Source organism: Perna viridis, chromosome 4 (assembly GCF_037379345.1).
Source record: "Perna viridis isolate PV_CMFRI_1.1 ecotype Kerala chromosome 4, ASM3737934v1, whole genome shotgun sequence".
Lineage (NCBI taxonomy): Eukaryota > Metazoa > Mollusca > Bivalvia > Mytilida > Mytilidae > Perna > Perna viridis.
Window position 1 is genome coordinate 8,941,870 of NC_142448.1, and position 22,857 is coordinate 8,964,726.

Consider the following 22,857-nt stretch of genomic DNA (forward strand, 5'->3'; position numbering starts at 1 on the left):
CTGCCCTTTCCCCACTATAATATTTCTTCCCAGAAATTTCTTTGGTAGGGTGTTGATGTTTTTGTGCTTGTATCCTTCTTTATTGAATAAATGCAGACAACTAAAGTGACACAGTAATTTCATTTTGATATGTTTTAGCTACTTTTTTGTAATGAAAATAAAAGTTTTCTTTATAATACTAAATGATTTTTTTTTCAGTATACCCACTTTTTTTATTTTAATAATGTCTATTTTCAGGATCTTCCAGTACAGCTTTACTAAATCTGCCAGATGAAGTAGGATGTTACATGTCTCCTAATGGTACAGAGGTTTCCTGTTGTGTACATATCTCTTTGCTAAAGAGGTCACTACAGGTTCAACTCAGCTTAGATACGTGTTCCTACCAGCTGACAGTATGGATAGAGAATCTAAACCATACCTTTAGCCTAATTAATTATCAGTGGGGTATGTCATTTGTATATTTCTAAAATCTTTGTACTATTGTTCGTTTTCTGTCTATGTTTCCAAAGTTTAAACTCTTGTGTTACTGTATACAGTAGTCCCTCACTTATGTGGCCACCCATACCACAATCAAAAACTGGCCACATTAGAGAGGTGACCTCTCTTGAGAGTTTGGGCCAATTTCAGCATTTCAGTGTATCTGTTATGTACTAGTGCATAAATTATACACCGTTTTATTTTCCATATTTGTTATGTATATGTAATATTATGTACTTTTCATAGCAAAGTGGCAAGTAACCTTTGAATAAATTTTTTTTTATTAACCATATTTTTGGACTAAACATATTTTTTTCCCTAGCAAGTTGTACTGCGTCCCTAGAATTTATAGTCTAATTTGGACAATTTTTTTTAGACATTTGAACTTTCAAAACACATTGTTTTCCCGACCGGGGTTTACTTAGTAAAATTATTTAATTACATTCATTCATTATTTCAAGGAAACTGTCAACGTTTCTTTGGAAAACAAAATGTGTCAATCAAATCGGCAATTGATTGACAAGATTAATTGATCTGTGCCGCTATGAATTTTATGAATGAATATGTCTATGTTATAAAAAATCTATGGTAACATTTAAACTGTTAGAATATATAAACAAACTATAAAGACAGGTTGTAACATTCTTCACTGGTAAAACATTAGATCGTGTTTCCAGAGTTATCGGTCCTTTAATAATCAAATTTATGCCCACTTACAGTATGTTGTAACGCATTTGCAGGTTGTCTTAACTAAATCAATTAAAAGTGTAACCTAAATGGCTAATTGCAAACTTGAATCCAAGTGTTTTAAGGCAGGTTATTACTGATTACAGGTGGTTGCTAAACCAGTTTGACTGTAGCAAATTTAATTCCACTCGTATTCCAAAAAAAATTAATCTTGCTGTATTTTTTCTTATTTTATATTTTTAGTTAATTGTACAACTTGATAATAAAGCTAACTCATTTTGAAATATTAATTACTCACTAGCAGTTAACTTCAGTGTGAATTACTTGTATGAAAAAGAAAATTTCATGAAATTTTGAAAAAATGAAAGGTAGAAAATATCATACTAATATACCTGCTGATTTTTCTTAGAAGAAAGTTCTGTAATTGATTTATGGTATTTTCAGGGAAGACAGAGGATATCTGGCTGCGAGGAGTTTTCAGACTCCAGTTTAGCATTTTTAATGTCCCTTCAGAGAGAAAATTCTTGGTTGACGCCAGTATAAATGTTTGTTTTGAGGCTACAGGCAGTTCATGTTTACAGAAATACACAGTCCTAAACAATGCCAAATTTGGGTATGATGTTTGTAGCAACTCAGATTTAAGACCAGTTGGAGGTAACCATATAAGTATATATTTTATATTTTATACTAAAGCAAAAAATTTGCTGTTGTATGTAATGTAATGGTATACAAGGTTTCAAACTCTATATTAATTATATCTTGATTTTGGGAATTATGCCCATAACAATTTCTAAAGTCCAAAACATGTATTTCATAACTTTGAATAACTCAAGTAAAAGCATATGTATATACCAAAAAGATCATACTGGGATTATTTTTGGGGTTTAGACTTTCAGAAGTCAAGGTTCAGGCACAAGCATTTTCTTGAAGTCCTGACTATAAGTTGGCTGTAAGTAAATGGATCTCTTTGAATTTGTACCACAAAGTGTTATACTCTCAATGGAAGGCTGGGATTAATTTTTGGGTGGTGACTTTAACCAATTAGGTATTATGGGCTGAAAAGGGGTCAGGAACAAGCATTTTCGTGATGTCTATATGATAATTTGAGTAAAAGGGGATGGATCTCATTAAGATGTGCCATAAGTACCGTTTAGGATTAAGGTCCCAAAAAGTAGGATGCTTTAATTCTGGTTGAATTTTTATTCTCATCAAATGTCTAATTCCAAATCCAAGGATGTATCCATACTTTCCCCAACTATTCAAGATTCAACCTAATTTTCTAAAAAGGGGTAATGCAGTTAAGGCCTATCTAGGGCCCTCTTATAACAAAAGGTTTTTTTTTTTTTTTCACAATGATGATCAATTTTTTCCACTGATTTTAAGATGCTTAATTAAATATTACATACAAAATATATACAAAATCAGTTTAGAATAATAAAATACCACCATTTTGTAATCTTTAATTCATTTAAGTAATTTTGATATTTTTGGCAATTTAATGACTACTTTTTTTTTTTTTATATGATTCTTTCTTTCACTCTATATTAATTCATGATATTGCAGATTTCCCTCACCCTGTTCCATATTTCTTAACCCTGTATAAGCATATTGAATTGTCAATATGTAGTAAAAAACACATATTATACTCTGCCTAGCTATGTGTATATGTAGAATATTTATTTCTGTTAATAAATATTTCAACCATTTAAGGTGATAACCTTGAAATAGATTAAACCTATTCAAATCTTTGCATTATTTTCTATTTATATTTCAGGAATTCCTTTTGAATTTTGGAAATCATCACAATGTGATGCATATACTGGAGATTTTTTGAATGGTAAGCAAGCCTTAAAGTTTTTTAACAGTATTTTTTTTTTGGCATTTTTGCTTATCCCCCAACCTTAAGATCATCACCTAACAAAAAGAAATGAAATGGTGGATCGTGACTTGTGACTTTTTTATCTTAAGTCAAATCATACTAGAACAGTTAAATACAGTAGTAAGTTTCTTGAACAAGGCTGTGAAAATCATTATTTATGACAACTGTATTTATTGCTACAGTGGTTTTCCCATTTTTCCACTACTTGTGAATGTTGGTACAATATTAATTACTTCCTTGTTTAATTTTAGGTTGTACAGATGTTCCTTATATTCCTCCATCAAACTCCTCCCAGTTGAACTCATCCTTGTCTATTACCAACTCATTCTCGTATAATATGTCCAACATCAATACCACACTGCCAATACCTGCCCCTAACTCCTCTCTGCCAGGATGCCGTATGTCAAGTGACTGTTACAGTATACAGTGTTGTACAGAGATAGACTTCAAGGCTGGGACTAGGAACATCAATATTGGTCTAGTACTAACTGGATGTGATGAAATAGTTTCCACTGTAGAAAGAAGAACTTGGACTAAATCGGGACTGGACTCTATAAAAGGTAATTAAGATATACTATGAAGAATTTGGCCTAATAAACTTTTCTATTCAGACAATTTAATTCAGACCAGTTTTAATAGATAATAATTGGAATTAAAGAGAAACCTCTACTTTGGTATTAACATTTGAATAGAGAAAACATTATTTTTTGTGCTGTCTTTTCATTATTCAATTAAGTATTCAATCTGATCTTATCCTGCAACCCTTTAGCTTTTTATTTGGATATTAATATATTCTTAGGTTTTGCACTTCAATTATACCAAATGTTAATGACATGAATCTCTCAGACAATTTTGAAAATAATTGACTCTGCTTAACTTTTGTGGGAGTTGTTTCCCTTGGAAATTGAAATTTAGATTTGGGACATGGAACACTAATTTTTTATTAGGTCTCCGCCACAGAAAGTGGCGGACTCCCAATAGTGAATAGTGCCTGTCTGTCCAAACAAATTTTGTCTGGGCTGTATTTTTTTTAGTTTTTTAGTACATGTATAGGCTTTTGATATTTGGCATTAGGGTTCATCAGCTCATTACCATGATTGATGGCCTATGAGCTTGATCTTTGACCTCTGGACCAAATTGAGGATTTTTGTAGGACATATTGGTGTCCAGACTGTTGTATGTTTTGGCTTTCAGTGAATGTTTTTGATATTGGGCATGATGGTAGATCAGCTCAGGATAATGTGTTGTGTATCATGGTTTGTGACCTCTTACCTTGAACTGTGGCCGCAAGGGAAAATTATTGATTTTTTTTCTGTGCTCAAGCATTAACTTCCTTATCTTTTAGTGTATACTTTTGATATTAGGCATGAAGGTAGGTCAGCTCAAGATGATTTGTCGGGTACCCTAGCTTGTTAACTATTATGTCAAGCTCAAATTAATGATTTTAGGCATGGCTGATGTACAGCATTATACCACAGTAGAGCCAGCAGAGGTGGATTCCATCTCAATGAAATTTAGTTGTAATTATTTATGAAGAGAGGATTGTGGGGCTTTTTATATTTTAAAGACCCGATTTAGAAGATATTAAATTATGATTGCAGAGGAAAACTTTGTGTCTGTTACCATTGTGGTCAAAAGTATGGACACATTTCTTGAGAGATTTTTCTTGTAAATTTGGGCTTCTTGACTGAAATTGATGTTAAAATGATTGTAATGAGAATGAACCGTAACACTGATATATGCATGCAGTAAAATGATTCTAGAATCAACAAGATAGAATAGGTTAACACATTTACAGGAAAGACTTCAGAAGTAATTTGAAGTGCATCACAACAGAGTATGATAAAAATTTCATATTATTTTAAAATAGGACATCATTGGTCTTACTCCAACCGTATATCAAATAAAAAAAAATATAGGGTTGTGGAGTCAGAGATAGTTTGGACTACATTTTGTTTATTTCAATAATGAAACAGCTATTTATTTTCAGGTTCAACTGTTACAGAGAAAATCAGTGATGTGATTGAGTTAAGTATGGCAATTCATCATAGTTCTCCTTCACTGTATAAAATATCTTTGTCATTAAAAGTATGCTACTTAATGAATGGATGTGAAATAAAGGTCCTGGTTGATGGTGTGACTCTTGGTAGACCTGCCTGTGTATCTAGTGGGAAGAAAAGGAGGAAAAGAAGATCTGCTTTAAATCCATATGAGTAAGATGTTTTTATTAAGCTTGAAAATATTACTTTAAAACTTAATACAGATTGAAATTACTTGTATCAATTCAAAAATTTTTTAAATTTATGATGAATGATTGAGGTTTTTATTCGTCAGTTCAATGTGTTGATTCAAATAACAATTTTATATTTTTATAGTTTTAGTTGTATTTTTATAATATGTATTTTAAAAACATATAAAAAATCCAAAAGAGAAAATACTTTGTAAGCTTTTCCATTAAAATATCTTTAAGCAGATGGTGTGAATGTTGTTTTTTTTTGTTGTTTGTTTGTTTTTTTTTGTTTTTTTGCAATTTGAACTTCTGTCTGTTTATTAAAGATTGGACCCCTCTGACTTGAAAGGAGGACTGAGAAAACTACATGATCAATTGGCTGCATCTGAGAGGGTTCAACAATTTCTAAATGATGCAAGAGAATATGAGGTAATCAGAATAATCTTATATGAATTGATTTATAGAAATATTTGATCAATGTAATATTGAGTAGGCATTGCCTATAAGAGAACACAGCATTTCTATTTTACTGGTATTAGGTTTCAATATAAATGATTCAAGGTTGTAGGCACATGCATGAGCAGTAGTCAGTTGACTTCATATTTATTTGAAATAAAATAAAACTATCATCATTATGTATGAATTATTATTTAAATATGTATGTATTTGAATCACATATGCACTTGTCCAATATAGTTTGTCTTGGGAACTGACATTGGGACGAACATCAAAGGGGTGACATTAATGGCTGCGTGATATTCTCATAATGTAAACATTTTACATCTAATCCTCTTTTGCTATTTAAGTTTGATATTTAGGCATACAAGAAATCGTTTTACTTTTTATGATAATTATTAGGGACACTTATTGTTTTTTTTTTCATTCTCTCCTCAAGATATCACCTCTGGATGATGAATTTTTGTTCGCATCATTGTGCATGTGTATGTTGCCGTAGAGCTCTCTACTCTTGCTGCGGCTTTGCCACAGCTTGAGCTGAGCTTACTATAAATCAGTTTACTCATCCAACACACTTTGGGTTTAGCTTTTTGTTCACTTTCCTTCACGCATCAACTAAAAATTGTTCCATCATTACTTGCAGTATTGTAATTTCCAGACTTTTATTCAATGTGGAGTATAAGTTGAATTGCCTAATTTTGACCAAAATCGACCAAAAAAAACAGATAAGTCGAATTTACCTGCTAAGTTGAGGGTCAGACGTGTGAATTTATATCATAGGTGTCAGCGGAGATATGAGTTGAGCCGTTTGTTTGGTTTTTTTTCACAGCATATTATTCCAGTGATGTTACCTTGTATAGTATTTCTGAATCAAATTAATATTTTTATTTTTGTTAAAGTGTACTTGTCCGCAAGTTTGACTATTTTTTTATTGAATTGCTTGTCAATTGCTCTGAAGCTTATCAGATGTATGAATAACATGTGAAGCGATGGCACCCAGGTGTGAAATTAACAGGAAATTAGTTTGATGAATAGGTCATAGTAACGATCAGTAATTAATAAACAATAACCTGGTATTTTGAAATACAATATAAAAGTATTGTTACATTTAAATTTGGTTGCAATTAGCCATTTAGATAACACTTTAACTGATTATAATTTGAGCCTCATGTGAATGTGTTACGACATACTGTAAATGGGTATAAATTTGCATATTAAAGGACCGATAACTCCTGAACACTCGATGTCTTACCAGTTAAAAAGAGTTTTGTTAACATATCTTCTAGACTTTGTTTATATATTTTTATGGTTTTTAAAATTTTTATTAACATCGTCGTATTCATTCATAAAAATCAATAATCTTCGAATTTGATCGTTGGTTTGACTGTTTGAGTTTTGGCTTTCGTTAATTGTTTACCCAAAATTTTGAATTTCAAAACTGAAATAAACAAATCTATTGAAATGCATTGTAGATGAACATTTTTTCTTAAAAAATCCCTATATAAGTTGAAGTGGACGATAAGTCGAGGTTGACACTTTGCTGATAAAAGGTATCGACTTATAGTCCGGAAAATACAGTAATTTTTTATTCTTATTGGTTCCATAAAAGCATATACATGAGAACTGGATGAATTATCTTTTAGAACCAGTTAAGGTTGGGCAACTTGAAGCCTCAAGACATCTCTGATGACGACATAAGTACAGGACCAAGATCAGCCATGAAAGCATTGGGTAGCAATAATCCAATGACTCTATCTTCTGTATGGAGCTTTGATATCGTTAGTGATGCTGATGGAGGTATGACTTGTTAATGCAACTGTCTTATTCACTAGGGACCTTTTTTTGTAATTGTAATATCCCAATAAGTTCCATTGCTTTACCACTGCTAAGATGTCCAGTAACAGTGTGTTTTTCTCATGTTAAAAATGTTTTAATTTGAAATTCTTTGGTGCAGTGTATGGAAGACATGAGCACTAGTTAGTCTTTATTGCACAAACTGGCTTCAGATGTTCAAAATGTTGAATAAGCCTAATTTTTCACATTTTTAGTATCTTTTGTATATTAACATTATGTCCAAGTAGTGCAGTTGTGTAGTCCATTCATCTAACCTTTCTTTTCATACATATCACCCCACAAGTACTTTTGGTATATACAGGGAAGAGAAAATTGATTTTAAATACCCCCCAAAAAAGGTCAGTTGCATCATGTGCTTAAGCAAAGCTCTATTTGTTCTTAAGGATTGGCCTCTATAGAGAATATCAATATAGATACAAACTGCCTCTAGTATTCTCTGTGTCTATTACAGAGATCTTGGCCTTGATTCCATTGTTGTATCTGGTGATCATTATAGATATATTTTTTCTGTAAAGAGCACGTTCATGATAATCATCTTCTTTACACAGCCAAGGCCATTACAGACCTATTAAAAACTACAACTAATATAGTAGGAAGAGCTGAACAGGCATTTATTGTGGGAGAAGGTCTGTCTAATGCTGGTGTTGATCTTCTTGGTGAGAAGCTGGCTAATATGACCATTGGTGATATAAAGGCTATGTTAGACCTGAGGAACCTTGATCCAGTTGTTGTAGTACAACTGTTTGGTCAGCTTAAAGAATTAGCCAGGGCTTTAGTAAGTAGATTTTTTAAGGGGTTGCGATAGTACAGTTCAGTATAATTAATGTTTACAAAAGCATGTGCCTTCTTATTTGCTAGTATCATTTTCATTCTTATTCTTTGGTAATGAGAAAGGAATTCATCTGAGAGTATGTTCAATGGAAAAATGCGCAATAAAAATCACTGATCATAGTCATCCTGTGGAAGTTTTCCAATCACAAACCATGTTTAGTTTTCTTGCTTCTTCTCCTTTATTGTCAAAGATATATAATGTTTGATATTCTAATGCAAAAAAACCAAGCAATACACATTGATATATAATTTCTGTGTTAGGTCTTATACAGAAATTGAAACAATATAATGGTGTGGACCTGCCATTGTTAACCTAAGTAGACACTGGTGTCTGGACAATAACTTCATTTTAAGTGTGTGGATCTCTTTTAAAAATGTACCATGGTGTGCCTTTCTACAAAAAGAAGGCTGTTTTTTATTTCAGGGTTTGTGACTTGAACGGTTTAGGTATTCGGGGCTAAAAAAAAAACATGTTCCTGTTTTCTGGGCAAAGACTTGAGTAAAAATATATAGAATTCTACGAAATTGGGCCACAAGATTTCATACCACATATGGAAGGTTTAGATGGATTTATAAGTTGAGTGCCATAACCTAATAAGAAAAAACTTGGTTTAATATGTAATTTTTATGTAACTGCAAAATATTGGGGTCATATAATGGTATTCTGCTGTCGTTTTTGGCCTCTTCCTCTGCAGAAAATTTGGTTTCAGACAATAACTTGAGGATTAATGTATTGACTTCAATGAAATTATATAAGATACCATATATACCACAAAAGTATGGTTTGGATTGGTTTTAGGTCTTGAAGAATAATTTAAGGGGCCTAAAACATGCATTTTTATAATGCTTTGACAATAACTTAACTATGTAGTGAATGAATTCCTTTGAAATTGTACCATAAAGTGCCACATTTACAAAGGAATGCTTGCATTTATTTTAGGGATTTTGACTGAAACTATTTTTGAATAGGGGGTAAAAAAGAACCATGTTGATTCTGGTCAAATAATTATTTGGGACCAAATTTCAGTGCTGTATTCAAGTTTGGTTGGTGTGCTCATACTTGCCCAAACTGCACAGAGTTTGATCTCTGCTGTTGTATCATGTTGCACCCAGTGAAACAAACATTTTATTTTTTACTAGTTGAAAATATAGTCAGAATCTTATACTGTGTCAATCATTATTCAGAGCTGTATCAAGTTTGAATTTTGTGTCCATAATTTTCCTAACTGTTTAGGGGTTAACTTCTGCATTTGTATCAAGCTGATTCTGTGAAGCATTTTATTCATATTTATGCTTACCAGTCCATATTTTTTTTCAGTTGTCAGAATTTATTGACAAAGTACTTGGAGATCCTTCCAATGCTTTCAAAAGGACAGACATAATAATAAAAGGGGACATTAGCTTTCCCAGAGCAAGTATACCATTGATACCACCGGTTATATTGCCAGTTCCAGTTGGACCTCTTGTCTTAGTTTTTGGTTTGTTTATTTTTTAATTCAGCTAACAGTTTCAAAGATATCAATGACGCAATTACCACAAAATGTAAAATACATAAAAAGCAGGGTTCAGTATATGAATTAATCACTTTTGTATACCCTTCCCGTTTTTAGTAGTGATCATAGCTTGAAATAAGGTATTAGGGTTTATTTTTTATTTATTTTTTTTTTTTTTTTGGGGGGGGGGGGGGTGGTTTCAGTTTAAAGATTTTGATTGTTATCTTTGGTTCATTAACAAATGGGTTTTTTTGCAATACATTTGGGCTGGAGCCCTATCTTACTAAGTAGGCATCCTAGTAAATGGATTGCATTTGGAGCAACTAAATTTTTTTTTAGAATTTGGTGCTAAAGCCTACTATGGGATGAAGTTCGAAGTAGGTGTCAAGGTATTAGCAATGACTGGATTTGCTACTGTGATACCCTATGGTGGAGTTAAGGCTTATGGATCAGTAGGCATATGTTTCGCAGTTCTTTGTGGTAAACTTCAACTTGATGCTCATGTAATGGAGACCAGATTCCCATCAACTGCAGAAATAGCCTTCAATAAATTCCCTCTGGATGTTGGGTATGTAATTTACATAGATGTTTTGTTTAGATAAAATACTGAAACTTCAGTTGATATCTGATTGACTCAGGCTGTGCAGTAGGTTATGTTCATTATATCTTTTAGAGCTTACAAGATTCTGGTAGATAGATTTTAAACCTCTCTGATGTTCAACATATTAATATAAAGTATATCTAATGCTCTAAGACCACACAGGGTGTCAAGTGATCCTACATTCCTACATTTTTCCTATTTTTTCAGAATTTTGCTATATTTCCTATATTTATCCAAAATTTCCTATATATTGACTGAATGTCCTATATTTTCAAAATATATTTCTTTTTTAACTAAAAAAAAAAAGATTTTTACATGTCCAATGTATTTCATTTTGATATTGAAGAGTATTTTAGATTAAAATAATGGCTATAGATAGTGTTAATGCTAATACTTATTGTCTGTAGTATTAAGCTAACATGATATAGCAATATGGCACTTGTGTTCTAGGAGTGTTCCATCCCTTCACAAAAAGAAATCTTGGTTTGTGGTTTGCAAATTTGTTTTGTCAAACAATAATCTATTGATATAATTTGAATGTAGTAAGGGTCCTACTGACTTTCAGACATCACCTTGTCAGTCTGTCTGTCCATCAGCACTTTCTTTGTAATATAATAACTCAAGTTTACTTTGACCGGTTCAAACAGAATTTTAACACAACATCAAGTACAACTAGGGCCAGTAGAGGAAACTCCCTCTTGATTTTGATATTGGACTTAGAACAGAGGGACGAGACTCTTCCTGACTGCCAGTTTTCTGCCTTTTCTGATTCATGTAAAATGGGATATTAAATCAACATCATACTTTCGATTGGTAATACTGTCGAACTTCACTCGCTCGAACTCGGATGGCTCGAACACAATTCAAAGTACCAAAATTTTCTCCTATATAATCAATATAAATAACCTTGGATTTCTCGAACACTCAAACTAACTAGTCGGTCCGTTCGGTAATAAATCTTAGAGAATAACCCTCACTAACTGGAACTCGTCAGCAATTTTGTCAGCTTGGGTAATAAAAGGTGTGAAAAACTGAAACCCTGTCATTAATCAGTGTCATTTTAGTTAATTACAGGTAAAATTTAAGTCATCACTAATTAGGTAGTTTCGATCTTTAACATAACACTGATTGAATTTCGAGAATGTTCCGAAGTCAGTATGATAAAAGCATGAAAGAGAATCAGATGAAAACAAATTATTGACCAAGGAACTTGAACTCTGAACGTTATGAAAAGTGAACACAGCATTTTGAATGTCCACAGATCAACATAATCTTCCAAAAGCAAACGAAAAAGATCTATGAACTAACAAAACTTCGCAGGAAGTAGGCAATTTCTAACGAACTTCAATTTCTCGAACTCCCAATAACTCAACACATTTCAATGGTCCCTTGGAGTTCGAGCTACCGAGGTTTGACTGTATCTATATATTTATATCTCTGGTAATTGAAATTTCAAAAATGTAACACTGTCCTAGTACACTGAGAACCTGCCATGTTTTTCCTTATTATTGTCTATATTGTAGTTTTTATTTTCCAAGTCACATCTTTAGAGTTCTGTCATTGACTACACCAGTATCCCAATCTTTTGATTACGTCTATGTTTATTTGAATTTTCAACATTTTTGAGTAATTCACACCGTATACTTAGTCAGTTAACAAAGTGGCCATCAATTGCAGAGCATTTGTACCAAAATTTAAATTTAGAAAAAAGTACAGGAGAATTCAACAAAAGTTTGGAGAACATAGGAGTAAACAAAAAGAACTTGATAGGAGAAAACATCTTGATTATAGTCTAGATTAGTGCCACTAATCAGCCAGTCCAAAAGAAGAAAAAGTAAACAAGACATGGAAAAAACAAACAGTTTGTGAAAAGAGACAATAATGTTAACCTTTTTTTTATTATATTTTCCTTTATGCTTTAAAGAAATGTTGAGTAAAAACATTTGAAACAATCATCTAATATCTAAGGGAGGTGTGGTATGACTAAAGGGGTGGAGGAGGCAATACATCTAGGTTTAAAATTCACGAAAAAATACCCTGTATATACCCTATTTTTTTCAATTGGAAAAATCCTATTTTCCTATATAGTTATGGTCAAAAATGGCATGACACCCTGCATGCATAATAATGTGTTGTCACTTGCTGTAGTAGGGCTTCAGTCTTGAACAGGTTGGAAGCCTTTAAACAACTCATCAAGGATATACTACCATTTTTTCTGTTAATTGACAATTTTTGCATTTGTTTTTAAAAATGAAAAACTGTAATCAGGAAATTAATTAAAGTTAACAATCTATCAAAAGAAAAAGAAAAATTTCAACAAAATGTATCTTATGTGATTAGCTTTTTACTCCTTGTTTTAGGCTTACAATGTATTTGGAAATGATTCCCTTGCAAATGAAGCTCTCAGCTCTTGTCACACTAGAAATTCGTCTTCCATGGGGTATTTCTCTTAAAATTACCTTATTTCGGGGTACAATATGGAGGTACACAACACCGAGCATCAACAAGAAGTTAATTGACAACAGAAAGAAAGAACCAGACCAAACAAAACCAGCTGTGTCATCATTTGTGGATGAAAAAGGAAGGGTGGGTTACGTCTATATAATCAAGTTTAGATATTTAATGTATTGGGTTTTTAGTAATGTTATACTAATGTTGGTCTTTTTCAAAATCCTTTCAGTAATAACTACAATGCAATTCCGGAATATCATTTTTTAACAGTGCTCAAAATAAAAGATTGCCCAGTTGCCTTTGGGTCACCTTTTTTTTTTTTTTTTTTTTTTTTTTTTTTTCAACTGAACTGCTTACAGTGGCCCAACCAATGCCCTGTTTGACAACCATTTATGTAGTGTTTTTCGACAACATTAGAGGTATTTCCAATTAGGCAGAAATTGAGATGTGTTGCCGTTAATATCTTGCAGGGATCAAATACTGATGATTCAATTCATTTAAAAAAAGCTTGTTAGGATTAACAATCTTGACATCTGATCTGAATCAAGTGACATTTTACAAAATGGCAGCATCCTGGAGCTTCATGACAGGAAAGTGATATTAATGAACAGTAATTGTTTGAAGTTTTTAAATTGGCACATATTGATGAAAACATTAAAATTGTAATGTGAAAAAACTTTCATCAATATTTTAATGATGTGTAAGCACAGTTAGACCGGAAAACATTCATTGAAATTGATTACCTGCCCAACAACCATAGTTTGTAGAACTCGGCTAACAAGACAATGATTACTGTACAAGTTCATTCAAAATTTTGAGTTTGGGCTTGTTATATGGTAAAGACTGAAAAAGTGCCATAAACTTAGTCATTATGTCCCATCTTTTTCAGAAACTGTAAACTTGCTTTTCTAGTTATTCTGCAGGAAATCTGATTAATTTAGTTTAATTTCCTTTAAAAGGTAAAACATTTGGTTTACCAGCTTTGAAAATGATTTTGATACTGAAAATGTGAATCCCAAATTGAGTACATGTACTTAAAAACTCCCATATGGTAAAATGGCAGCCTGTGAAAGTTTGTGACAATAGAGATGTTTTCATTTGTTATTTTGAAACTAATACTTGAAATTCACTTGCCAGTGCATATTTCATAGACTGTATCAAGGAATAAGACTTCAGTAGTGACATAACCAGCTTGATTCAATAAATATTAAACATATTACTTACCTGTTACCTATGATTTACCTGACTTCACAGGTAGAAACAAATAAAATATGATGAAAATGGTAATTTCAACTCTAGGTTTAGGTAATTTTTAACATTTTTTGTGTCATTGATTGATTTGTTTCTCCTTAAACAAAAAAAAGGAACAGTAGTTTAAAGAATGGACATATATTTTCTGTGGCAACTTTCAATAAATAAAGGTTTGGGTCACCGAATCTTGATATTATGCATATTTTGGTGGTCCAAATTTTCTCCTTGGGCAACCAGGTTGTAAAAATGAGTTTTGAACACTGCTTAACTGTAATATAGTAGGGTTTGTGACCTATGGATATATTATTTCGCCTAGTCTTTGCTGACTTAGAGTATTAACTTATAGTTTTAACACATTTTAGAGCAAACGATCTGTAGCAGTATGTTCTGTCAGGCAGACACCATATCTAGACTACACAGAGCCAGAATTTGAAATATCAATTCGTGCTGAAGATGATCGTTGTAAAGTTAGACTCTTTCTTAATATTGGAACTGTTCCTGGTGGGTCTGATGTTCTTCATGAATATGAACTTGGTGGACCTTCTACTGTTGTTAAGGAGGTAAGGTTTATATTATAAATAGTCTCTGTTCAGACATTAGACCTTCTACTGTTGTGAAGGAGGTGAGGTCTATATAATAAATAGTTTCTGTTTAGACATTAGACCTTCTACTGTTGTGAAGGAGGTAAGGTCTATATTATAAATAGTCTCTGTTCAGACATTAGACCTTCTACTGTTGTAATGGAGGTAAGGTTTATATTATAAATAGTCTCTGTTCAGACATTAGACCTTCTACTGTTGTGAAGGAGGTGAGGTCTATATTATAAATAGTCTCTGTTCAGACATTAGACCTTCTACTGTTGTGAAGGAGGTGAGGTCTATATTATAAATAGTCTCTGTTCAGACATTAGACCTTCTACTGTTGTGAAGGAGGTGAGGTCTATATTATAAATAGTCTCTGTTCAGACATTAGACCTTCTACTGTTGTGAAGGAGGTGAGGTCTATATTATAAATAGTCTCTGTTCAGACATTAGACCTTCTACTGTTGTGAAGGAGGTGAGGTCTATATTATAAATAGTCTCTGTTCAGACATTAGACCTTCTACTGTTGTGAAGGAGGTTAGGTCTATATTATAAATAGTCTCTGTTCAGACATTAGACCTTCTACTGTTGTTAAGGAGGTGAGATCAATATTATAAATAGTCCCTGTACTGACATTAGACCTTCTACTGTTGTGAAGGAGGTGAGGTTTATATTATAAATAGTTTCTGTACTGACATTAGACCTTCCTTTGCTGTGAAGGAGGTGAGATCCACTGTAAAAATAGCCCATAAAGTGCATACAGGACATTTCAAAGGAGATCAGGTTCATAATGGAGAGTGACTTACTGGACCATTTACAATTGTAAAGGATTATTCCACATCAAAGAAATAATTTCAGTACTGCCATATTGGACCATTTACTGATGTTAAGGAGATAAGGTTGATATAGTCCCTATAACTGTATTGTGGTTTAATATTTGTTGGATACCAGTTTTTGTTGTTTTCATTGGTGTGGAAACAAACAATTGATAACCCAAGCAATAAGTATCTCTAAGACTTACAATCTGTCTTAAGCCAGTTGTGCAAAGACATTTTAGCTTCCAAAACTGATAATAATTTTTGAAAACTCTGTGTTTGTTATAAGCTACAATGAAGTCACATTTCTAAATACTATCAATCACAGTTTGTGGTATTGGAATCTATTTTGGATATTGTGCTGGTGCTATTGAAAGTTCAATTTATCTATAAGTGATTAAGATATTTTGTTTCATTGCCGAGGGCAAACTTGTCATTTTCAAAAGTGTGGCATGTGCCTTCATTAAAGCTTATGACCACAAAGATTGTCAATGTGTATGTGTGTGTGTTTTGCATACCAGTTATGTTGCAATTGCATAGTTCCACTAGATTCATTTAAGGAAATAAACTTATTTATTTTATATTTTGATAAAAAAATCATAGATTGCATTACTACAGTAACACATCAAATTCACTGCTGAAACCGACATTTTAAAAAAAAAAAATATTCTTATCAAATATAACATTTATCATTTTTTATATAAATTTAGAAGCTTGATAGATCTGATTTTATTGTCTAGACTTAATAGATTTTTACAGAAGTTATGGCCCTTGGACTTAGTTGAAGTATGATAGAACTAATTTGATTTTGTTTCTGTACTAAATAGACATGTTGATTGCCTTACATGTACACTTGGCCATTCAGCTTAAGGTGTCAACAAGTAATTACAATTGTTACCCTGAAGGTTGTAAAAACAAACTGATTGTGTTTTTGGATTAAGGTTCATCATTACATTTCAACAAATATGGCCTCAATTACACCACTAATTTCCCTCTGACTACAGACAACCAACCTATAAATGTAGACAATTTTTAAGGTATAGCATCCCCTAGATATGAAAAGTTACATCAAGTTAATGTAAAATTATATCAAAAACTGACCCGACTTTTGTAGGATTATTTTTTTTCAATTTTGCAGAGAATGCTGTTTGTTTGTTGGGGTTTAACGCCCAAGCAGCAATATTTCAGCTATATTCAGGCGATGAACATGAAGTGGATGATAAAATGAACATAAAATGATGATGAAATGAAAAGTGGGATGGGACACAAGGATAATGGGGTCGAGAAATTTTGATTGCCACTGGAAATAGGGAGAGGTGGGTAGGGTCGGGCAATTTAGCCTGCTGTGGCAGAGCCCTATGGTTCCTACTCAAGAATACCACAGTAGGGTTTTTTTAACGTGCGAAGAACGTGGCATCTTTCTCAACACGGTGCACCACTATGGTTTGCTGTCAGGTTTTCCTTATTATAGCCTGACAACCCCAGCATGTAACACGCCAGGGGTACCCCATTCCACCACTTGGGGCACACAACCCAGTTGCTCTGTGGGCAGAGTGTCCTAGCCCCCAGCTAGGGTTCTGAGCACTATTTAGTCACCTTTTAAGACAAGCTTAGCACTGCTGCAGGCCTATTCTTTTGACACCCGGACCTTCACGGGACTGCAGAGAATGCAAAAATAAACACCTGAGATTCACTTGATATGGTCCACTCATTTACAGTTTAAATCACCTATTGTTTATTGGTGGCCATTGTCGTTCTGTTGACCAGCATGTCAATGTGAATAGAGTTTACCTTTAATACATAGGGAACATTTCAAATTATTATCCAGTTTTAGTTCATCCTTTCTACAGAATTGATAAAATTATAACTGCAAAAGTCAGGCCAGTTTTTTATTTCATTTTACATAAATAAATTCTTCAGAGTTGATTAGCCTTTAAGATATTTTAATGGGACTGGTAAAAAACCTAGAGTTACAGAAGATTTTGATTCATCTGAGGTTCAAGTTATCAAAGGTAATTTTTTTTTTAGTAATGGCAGTTTTGTTGAGGCTGTTATAATGTGAGTTATCTGAGGTTTCAGCTTTTTCAAGTTCCACATATGGAGGTTCAACTGTAATGCCTCTAAATATCTCTTGTTGGGCAGTAATTTATAGTTTAATTAACCAACAAATTAATAGTTTTTCAAGAAGAACTTATTTTATTATTTCCATTTCTTTAACTAATGAAATTTTGAAAAAGCACGAAATTTGGCACAAAAAGCTCAAATTCCTTTACTAATATAACAAGTACTCTCTTGTATATTTCTTTACAGTAACAATATAACAAGTAAAGAACTCTGTACATTATTTTCTTTTCATGATTCTGTGTACAACAATTTGCATTTGTTCTATAATTGAATCAATTTTTGTTTCAGCCTTTGAAAAATAAGGGCACTGGTGTCCCAATCTACTTCACATTTATAGCAGAGAACAACTCGGGTCAAAGGTCAGCCGCCTATTGTAGCTTACCTACCTACGATGTCACTGTACCAGGAGGAAGATTCCAGGCAGAGTTCTCATCTACAAGTAATCCAGAGATACTTAGGGCTTTTGTCATGGTTTATGAGGATTCTGACCTCCAGCTAGTTCAGGTTGGCACAGGCTATGGGAAGGATATATATGGTGACCAGATTAAAGCTTGGGATGATGTTGAATTAGATCATAACATGGAAGATAATAATCTAGGTACATAGTCTCTCAATTTCCGTTTAAATCTGACCTGTGATATTTTATTTACTGTCAATAAAGATCATATCAATGGAAAATAACTCTCTACATTGCTTTTACAAAGTTATCAAAATATAAAATCAATATATATATATATAATCCTAGTGTGAACACAAAATGCAAATTCAATGATGAAACTAAATTACTTTTTTTACTGTTTTTCAATATATTTCTTCAAACTTTAGGATCTGATCCATTTAACCTGAAAGTTTTAGCCCAGCTGTTTGCTGGGTCTGTCACAGGCAGACTGATTGGACCTAAAGCTGCTCCTGATACACCAAAGAATGGCCCAGGGGACTGTGCAAGGGCATGTGCTGATCTTCCTACCACTAAATGTATGAGTTTTAACTATGACTTTGGAAAGGGAATGTGTGAACTGATGGAAGCTGTTGAAGGCCAGCATTATACAACATCTAAGTCTGGACTCTACTTGCACTATGAGAGACTTGGAATAGGAAAGTCTAAACAATTTGTGTATGAAAATTTAGGTCTTCTACATAATAAGTTATACTACTTTAATCTACGAGTAATTAATGTCCTTGGATATGAGAGTTTCATCAACACAGAAGGAGTCATTGTTGATACAACTACTCCAGAAACAGGTATGGAAATGAATTAGGAAGCTGCTCTGTATTTTCTTTTTTTGTGCTTCTGTTGAACTTATTTGAGTTTTTGTTGCAGTTAATTTATTTGTGCCATAAGTTTCACTGCTATACCATTTCACATTTGTTTATATCTGACCTTTCATGGGAATTTGTATTGATATGTAACATTAATGATGGATTAAATGATGAACATATGCACTTTTACTAGACATTTAGTTTGAATATTCTTTAAGTTGCATATATGTCTAATGGACACATTTCTAAACTCAACATATACTGTCAGAGAATAAGTTTCATATTGTCTGCTCATCTAGGTTGAAATCATTGTACTATCTTACTGTAGATTATAAGTGACAGTAAGCCTTCTATATTGATCTTTTTCAGGTCCAATTTCCAATGCCACTGCGGACTATGTAGAAATAATTCCCTGTTTGAAATCAATACCTGATGATAGAAAAGACTGGGAACTCATGTGTAAAGGTGTCAACCCTAAAATTATTAACCATAGGTTTGTACATTACTTTGATAGTTCTTACAATGCTTCATATGGGTCTGTCATAGTAGAGGAAAATTAGTAAAGATGACTGAAGAAATTTTATTGGAATATAAACAAGTTTTACTGCACATGTAGGATACATGTATTAAAATTGAAAGGCAACAGACATAGAAACTTGGTAGAAGGGAATAGTGTCATTTTTTTTTTTTTTTTTTTAATACAGTGTCAGAGACATTTTCTAATGTGAAGATTTTGTTATACCCCTGTTTCGAGAGTGGAGTATACTATTTTACTCTTGTCCATGTTTTCACTCACAGTTTCCTCATCAACTACTCATCACAGCAGCTTGAAATTTTAAAACATTGTACCTGAAGGTATACCATATGGTGGGATCTTTTTTTTTTTGTAAAATTTGACAACTTCATGTTTACCAAGGATTGTTTTACCCTTATCTGTTTTTCTTTGTCACAGTTTTCTCAGCAACTACTAATTACAGGGGCTTAAAATTTTAACACATTTTTCTTGTGGGAAAAATTTGATGACAACTTCCTGTTGTCATTGGACTTTGCTTATTTTTGACATATTTTGAAAGTTTCATTTTCAGAAAAATTCCACAACAAATTCCTGTTTACTGAGGACTTTGTTTATGTTTCTGATATTGCGATTGAAAGCGGGGTTATCACTAATGAGTCATCACACACAGATTTCCTGTTTAAATATCTCTTTTAAAAAGTATCACTTGAATATGAATTCAAAAGTTTTCTTAAAATACATATTAATACTTTCTTTGTGTAATTCAGAGCTGATTTTCTTCTGCTTTAAAACACATTTTTTTATGAATCCAGAATTTACCATTACGATTCATTTTTTACATAGGATCTTTCTAATTTCTTGTTTCTTTGTTAATTTTCTGAAATCATTTTCGGTTGTTCCTCTGATCTCTTTAAGATTCTATCAAGACAAATGTTCATGTAGAACTGTGAACATGTAACGCCTGCAAACAATATTTGAATTCTTGTGCTCCATTGTCAATTTCAGTCCTGCCCATATAGCTTAGTAAGCGAAGCTCTACACTATTTTATGAAAATTGAAATATTAAGTTATTGTTGCCTGAGGCTTACTTAAGAAGCCAAATCCAACTTAATGATTTTATAAATTCAGAGTTCATAAAGCACAGCTCTTTTCAACATTGAATAGAATTTAAATTGTGTTTAAGTTATATGGACAACATAAGTAAAGATGCTGGAAGGGAGATACTAGATAGAAGGATAATTTGAATTATGGAATTTTAAAGTTAAGTTTCAGAGTGATACAGAAGCTATAATCCTGATCACAGTACTTCTCCCCTGTATTACAAATCCATTTTGTTCTTACTCTATTGAACAGACTAGTAGTGGATGGTCCAGGATCACTGACAGTATTTAATGGACCACTTCCCATGTCAGACTTGCGCTACACAAGAGCAAACAGATACTTTGCAGGTATGTTGTATTTTTAAAATTAAATGACCATTATACATGTACAGTGAACTGAATTATTTCTTCTAATTATACCCCTGCTTGAAAAGTGGGAGGTATAGTGATCATACTGTCCAACTGTTTGTTCATCCCCAGTTCTAATCTGCAACTCCTCTAAAACTGTTCAGTGGAATTGATGAAATTTTCACATTTTTATCACATTTGCACCTTGTATTTTGTTTTTTATCTGAATGAATATTTCAGGTTCTATGGAGGGGAGCAGGGAATATCAACAAGTGAGCATACCTAGTTTTAAATACATGGGTAAAAAATGTGATGAGTTTTTAATTACCCCCACCAAAGGAAGCATATAAAATTGATTCTGTTTGCTAAATTTAATGAGATTTTAAATTATTCTGTGTTTCCTTGGCGTGAATTAACTGAATGTTATCTTCTTTTTCAGTGAACTGGGATGGTTTTATTGACAGAGAGTCGGGAATACTGGGCTATACAGTGCATGTTGGCTTGACAGAGTGTGGAGATGAAGTTCATCCTCATCATGATCCACAGAAACATTTGTTTGATGTATCTCAGTGGACATTAAGAGCCATGGTCAGCCCTCTTCCTGAACCATACTTAAAACTTCCAGGTCATTTCTTTATGATAACCTCTACCTGAAATGCATTCATTTTGATCTATCTTTTTACATTTTTCTTCTTTATCTTCATATATTTCTATAGTTGTTAATTGTTAGTTTTTAATATTTGATGTCATGAGGAATCATAAAAATATGTAAGTCCAGGTAATATACACAAATTTGTTAACTCTTTAAAGGAATAACAAAATGAGTGTAGTTGTGCAATAGAAGGGGATGTCATCTTGGTTGTTGTCATAAGAAATTTAATTTTCGTGTGCTAACTTGAACGTAGTTGTTCAATCTTATTGAAATTTTGTAACCAGTAAGTGAGGTTGGTATTGATTTTGGAAGTTCTGACCCCTAACGTTTTGGCATTAATGGCAAAAAAGCAGTCAAAAATAAAGAAATTAGCATTATATTATTCCTGTAAAAGCACATGTCTGTCTATAATAAGGTCAGACTGGGATTGATATTGGTGGTTAAAACTTAAAGCATGTATGTAAGAGGGGCTGTAAAGGCATGCATTTTCCTGATCTGTTGCCCAGACAATAACTTGACTTACAGCAAATGGATCTTTTTGAAGTTATTTTCTTAGGCACCATACCACAAAAAGAAGGCTTGGATTGAATTTTGGGCTTTTGACAAGCTGAGTAAGACTTTGGGGACCACAAAGGGACCAGAAAAAAGCATTTTCTGATTTGTGAAAGGGCATGGAACACTTTGGTGCATATACCCCAAAAGGAAGGTTTGGATTGATTTTAGAGGTTGTGACTGGAACCATTTAGGAATTAAGAGGCCAAAAAAGGTCCGCTTCTATTCTTGTCTAATACTTGTTTGTGTCAAATATCTCATTGCAATCAAAATTCCATGCAGTTTCAAGTTTGAATGGTGTGTCCAAATATGCCCCAGCTGTTCTTGCTTTAACCTCTGCTATATCATGCTGCACCCTGCTTTGCATTTATTCTGAATCATGAATCCTTGTAATGTTTCCAGTATTTTTTCATTAGGACAAACTTATTGTTTAGTTTGTTCTTTATTCCTCTCCAACTGTGATAGGACATAAATTTGATTGTTGTCCAACTGTGATAGGACATAAATTTGATTGTTGTCCAACTGTGATAGGACATAAATTTGATTGTTGTCCAACTGTGATAGGACATAGATTTTGCTGTCTTACTGCTTGCCTGTCATAACTGGAGTTTGGTTGTGTTGAAAGTAATTTTTCCATGAAGATGGAAGTTATTCTATTCTGTGTTTCTGAATGTAGCAAAAAATGGTGAATTGAATACTTC

At 32.9% G+C, this 22,857-nt stretch overlaps 1 protein-coding gene across 2 annotated transcripts in view; it reads left to right on the forward strand.

The window, feature by feature from the left end:
• Positions 1-22,857, forward strand: part of LOC148618746 (uncharacterized) — a 230,942-nt gene that overhangs the window by 138,158 nt on the left and 69,927 nt on the right. For both annotated transcript variants that reach the window (XM_088577926.1, XM_088577925.1), the window contains exons 107-123: positions 238-444; positions 1,609-1,818; positions 2,939-3,001; positions 3,295-3,603; positions 5,034-5,256; positions 5,600-5,702; positions 7,373-7,526; positions 8,132-8,358; positions 9,733-9,892; positions 10,247-10,475; positions 12,869-13,094; positions 14,573-14,770; positions 18,019-18,328; positions 18,556-18,972; positions 19,360-19,483; positions 20,858-20,952; positions 21,392-21,577. In XM_088577926.1, coding sequence (XP_088434052.1) covers positions 238-444; positions 1,609-1,818; positions 2,939-3,001; positions 3,295-3,603; positions 5,034-5,256; positions 5,600-5,702; positions 7,373-7,526; positions 8,132-8,358; positions 9,733-9,892; positions 10,247-10,475; positions 12,869-13,094; positions 14,573-14,770; positions 18,019-18,328; positions 18,556-18,972; positions 19,360-19,483; positions 20,858-20,952; positions 21,392-21,577 — 3,441 coding nt within the window. The remainder of the gene's footprint in view (positions 1-237; positions 445-1,608; positions 1,819-2,938; positions 3,002-3,294; positions 3,604-5,033; positions 5,257-5,599; positions 5,703-7,372; positions 7,527-8,131; positions 8,359-9,732; positions 9,893-10,246; positions 10,476-12,868; positions 13,095-14,572; positions 14,771-18,018; positions 18,329-18,555; positions 18,973-19,359; positions 19,484-20,857; positions 20,953-21,391; positions 21,578-22,857) is intronic.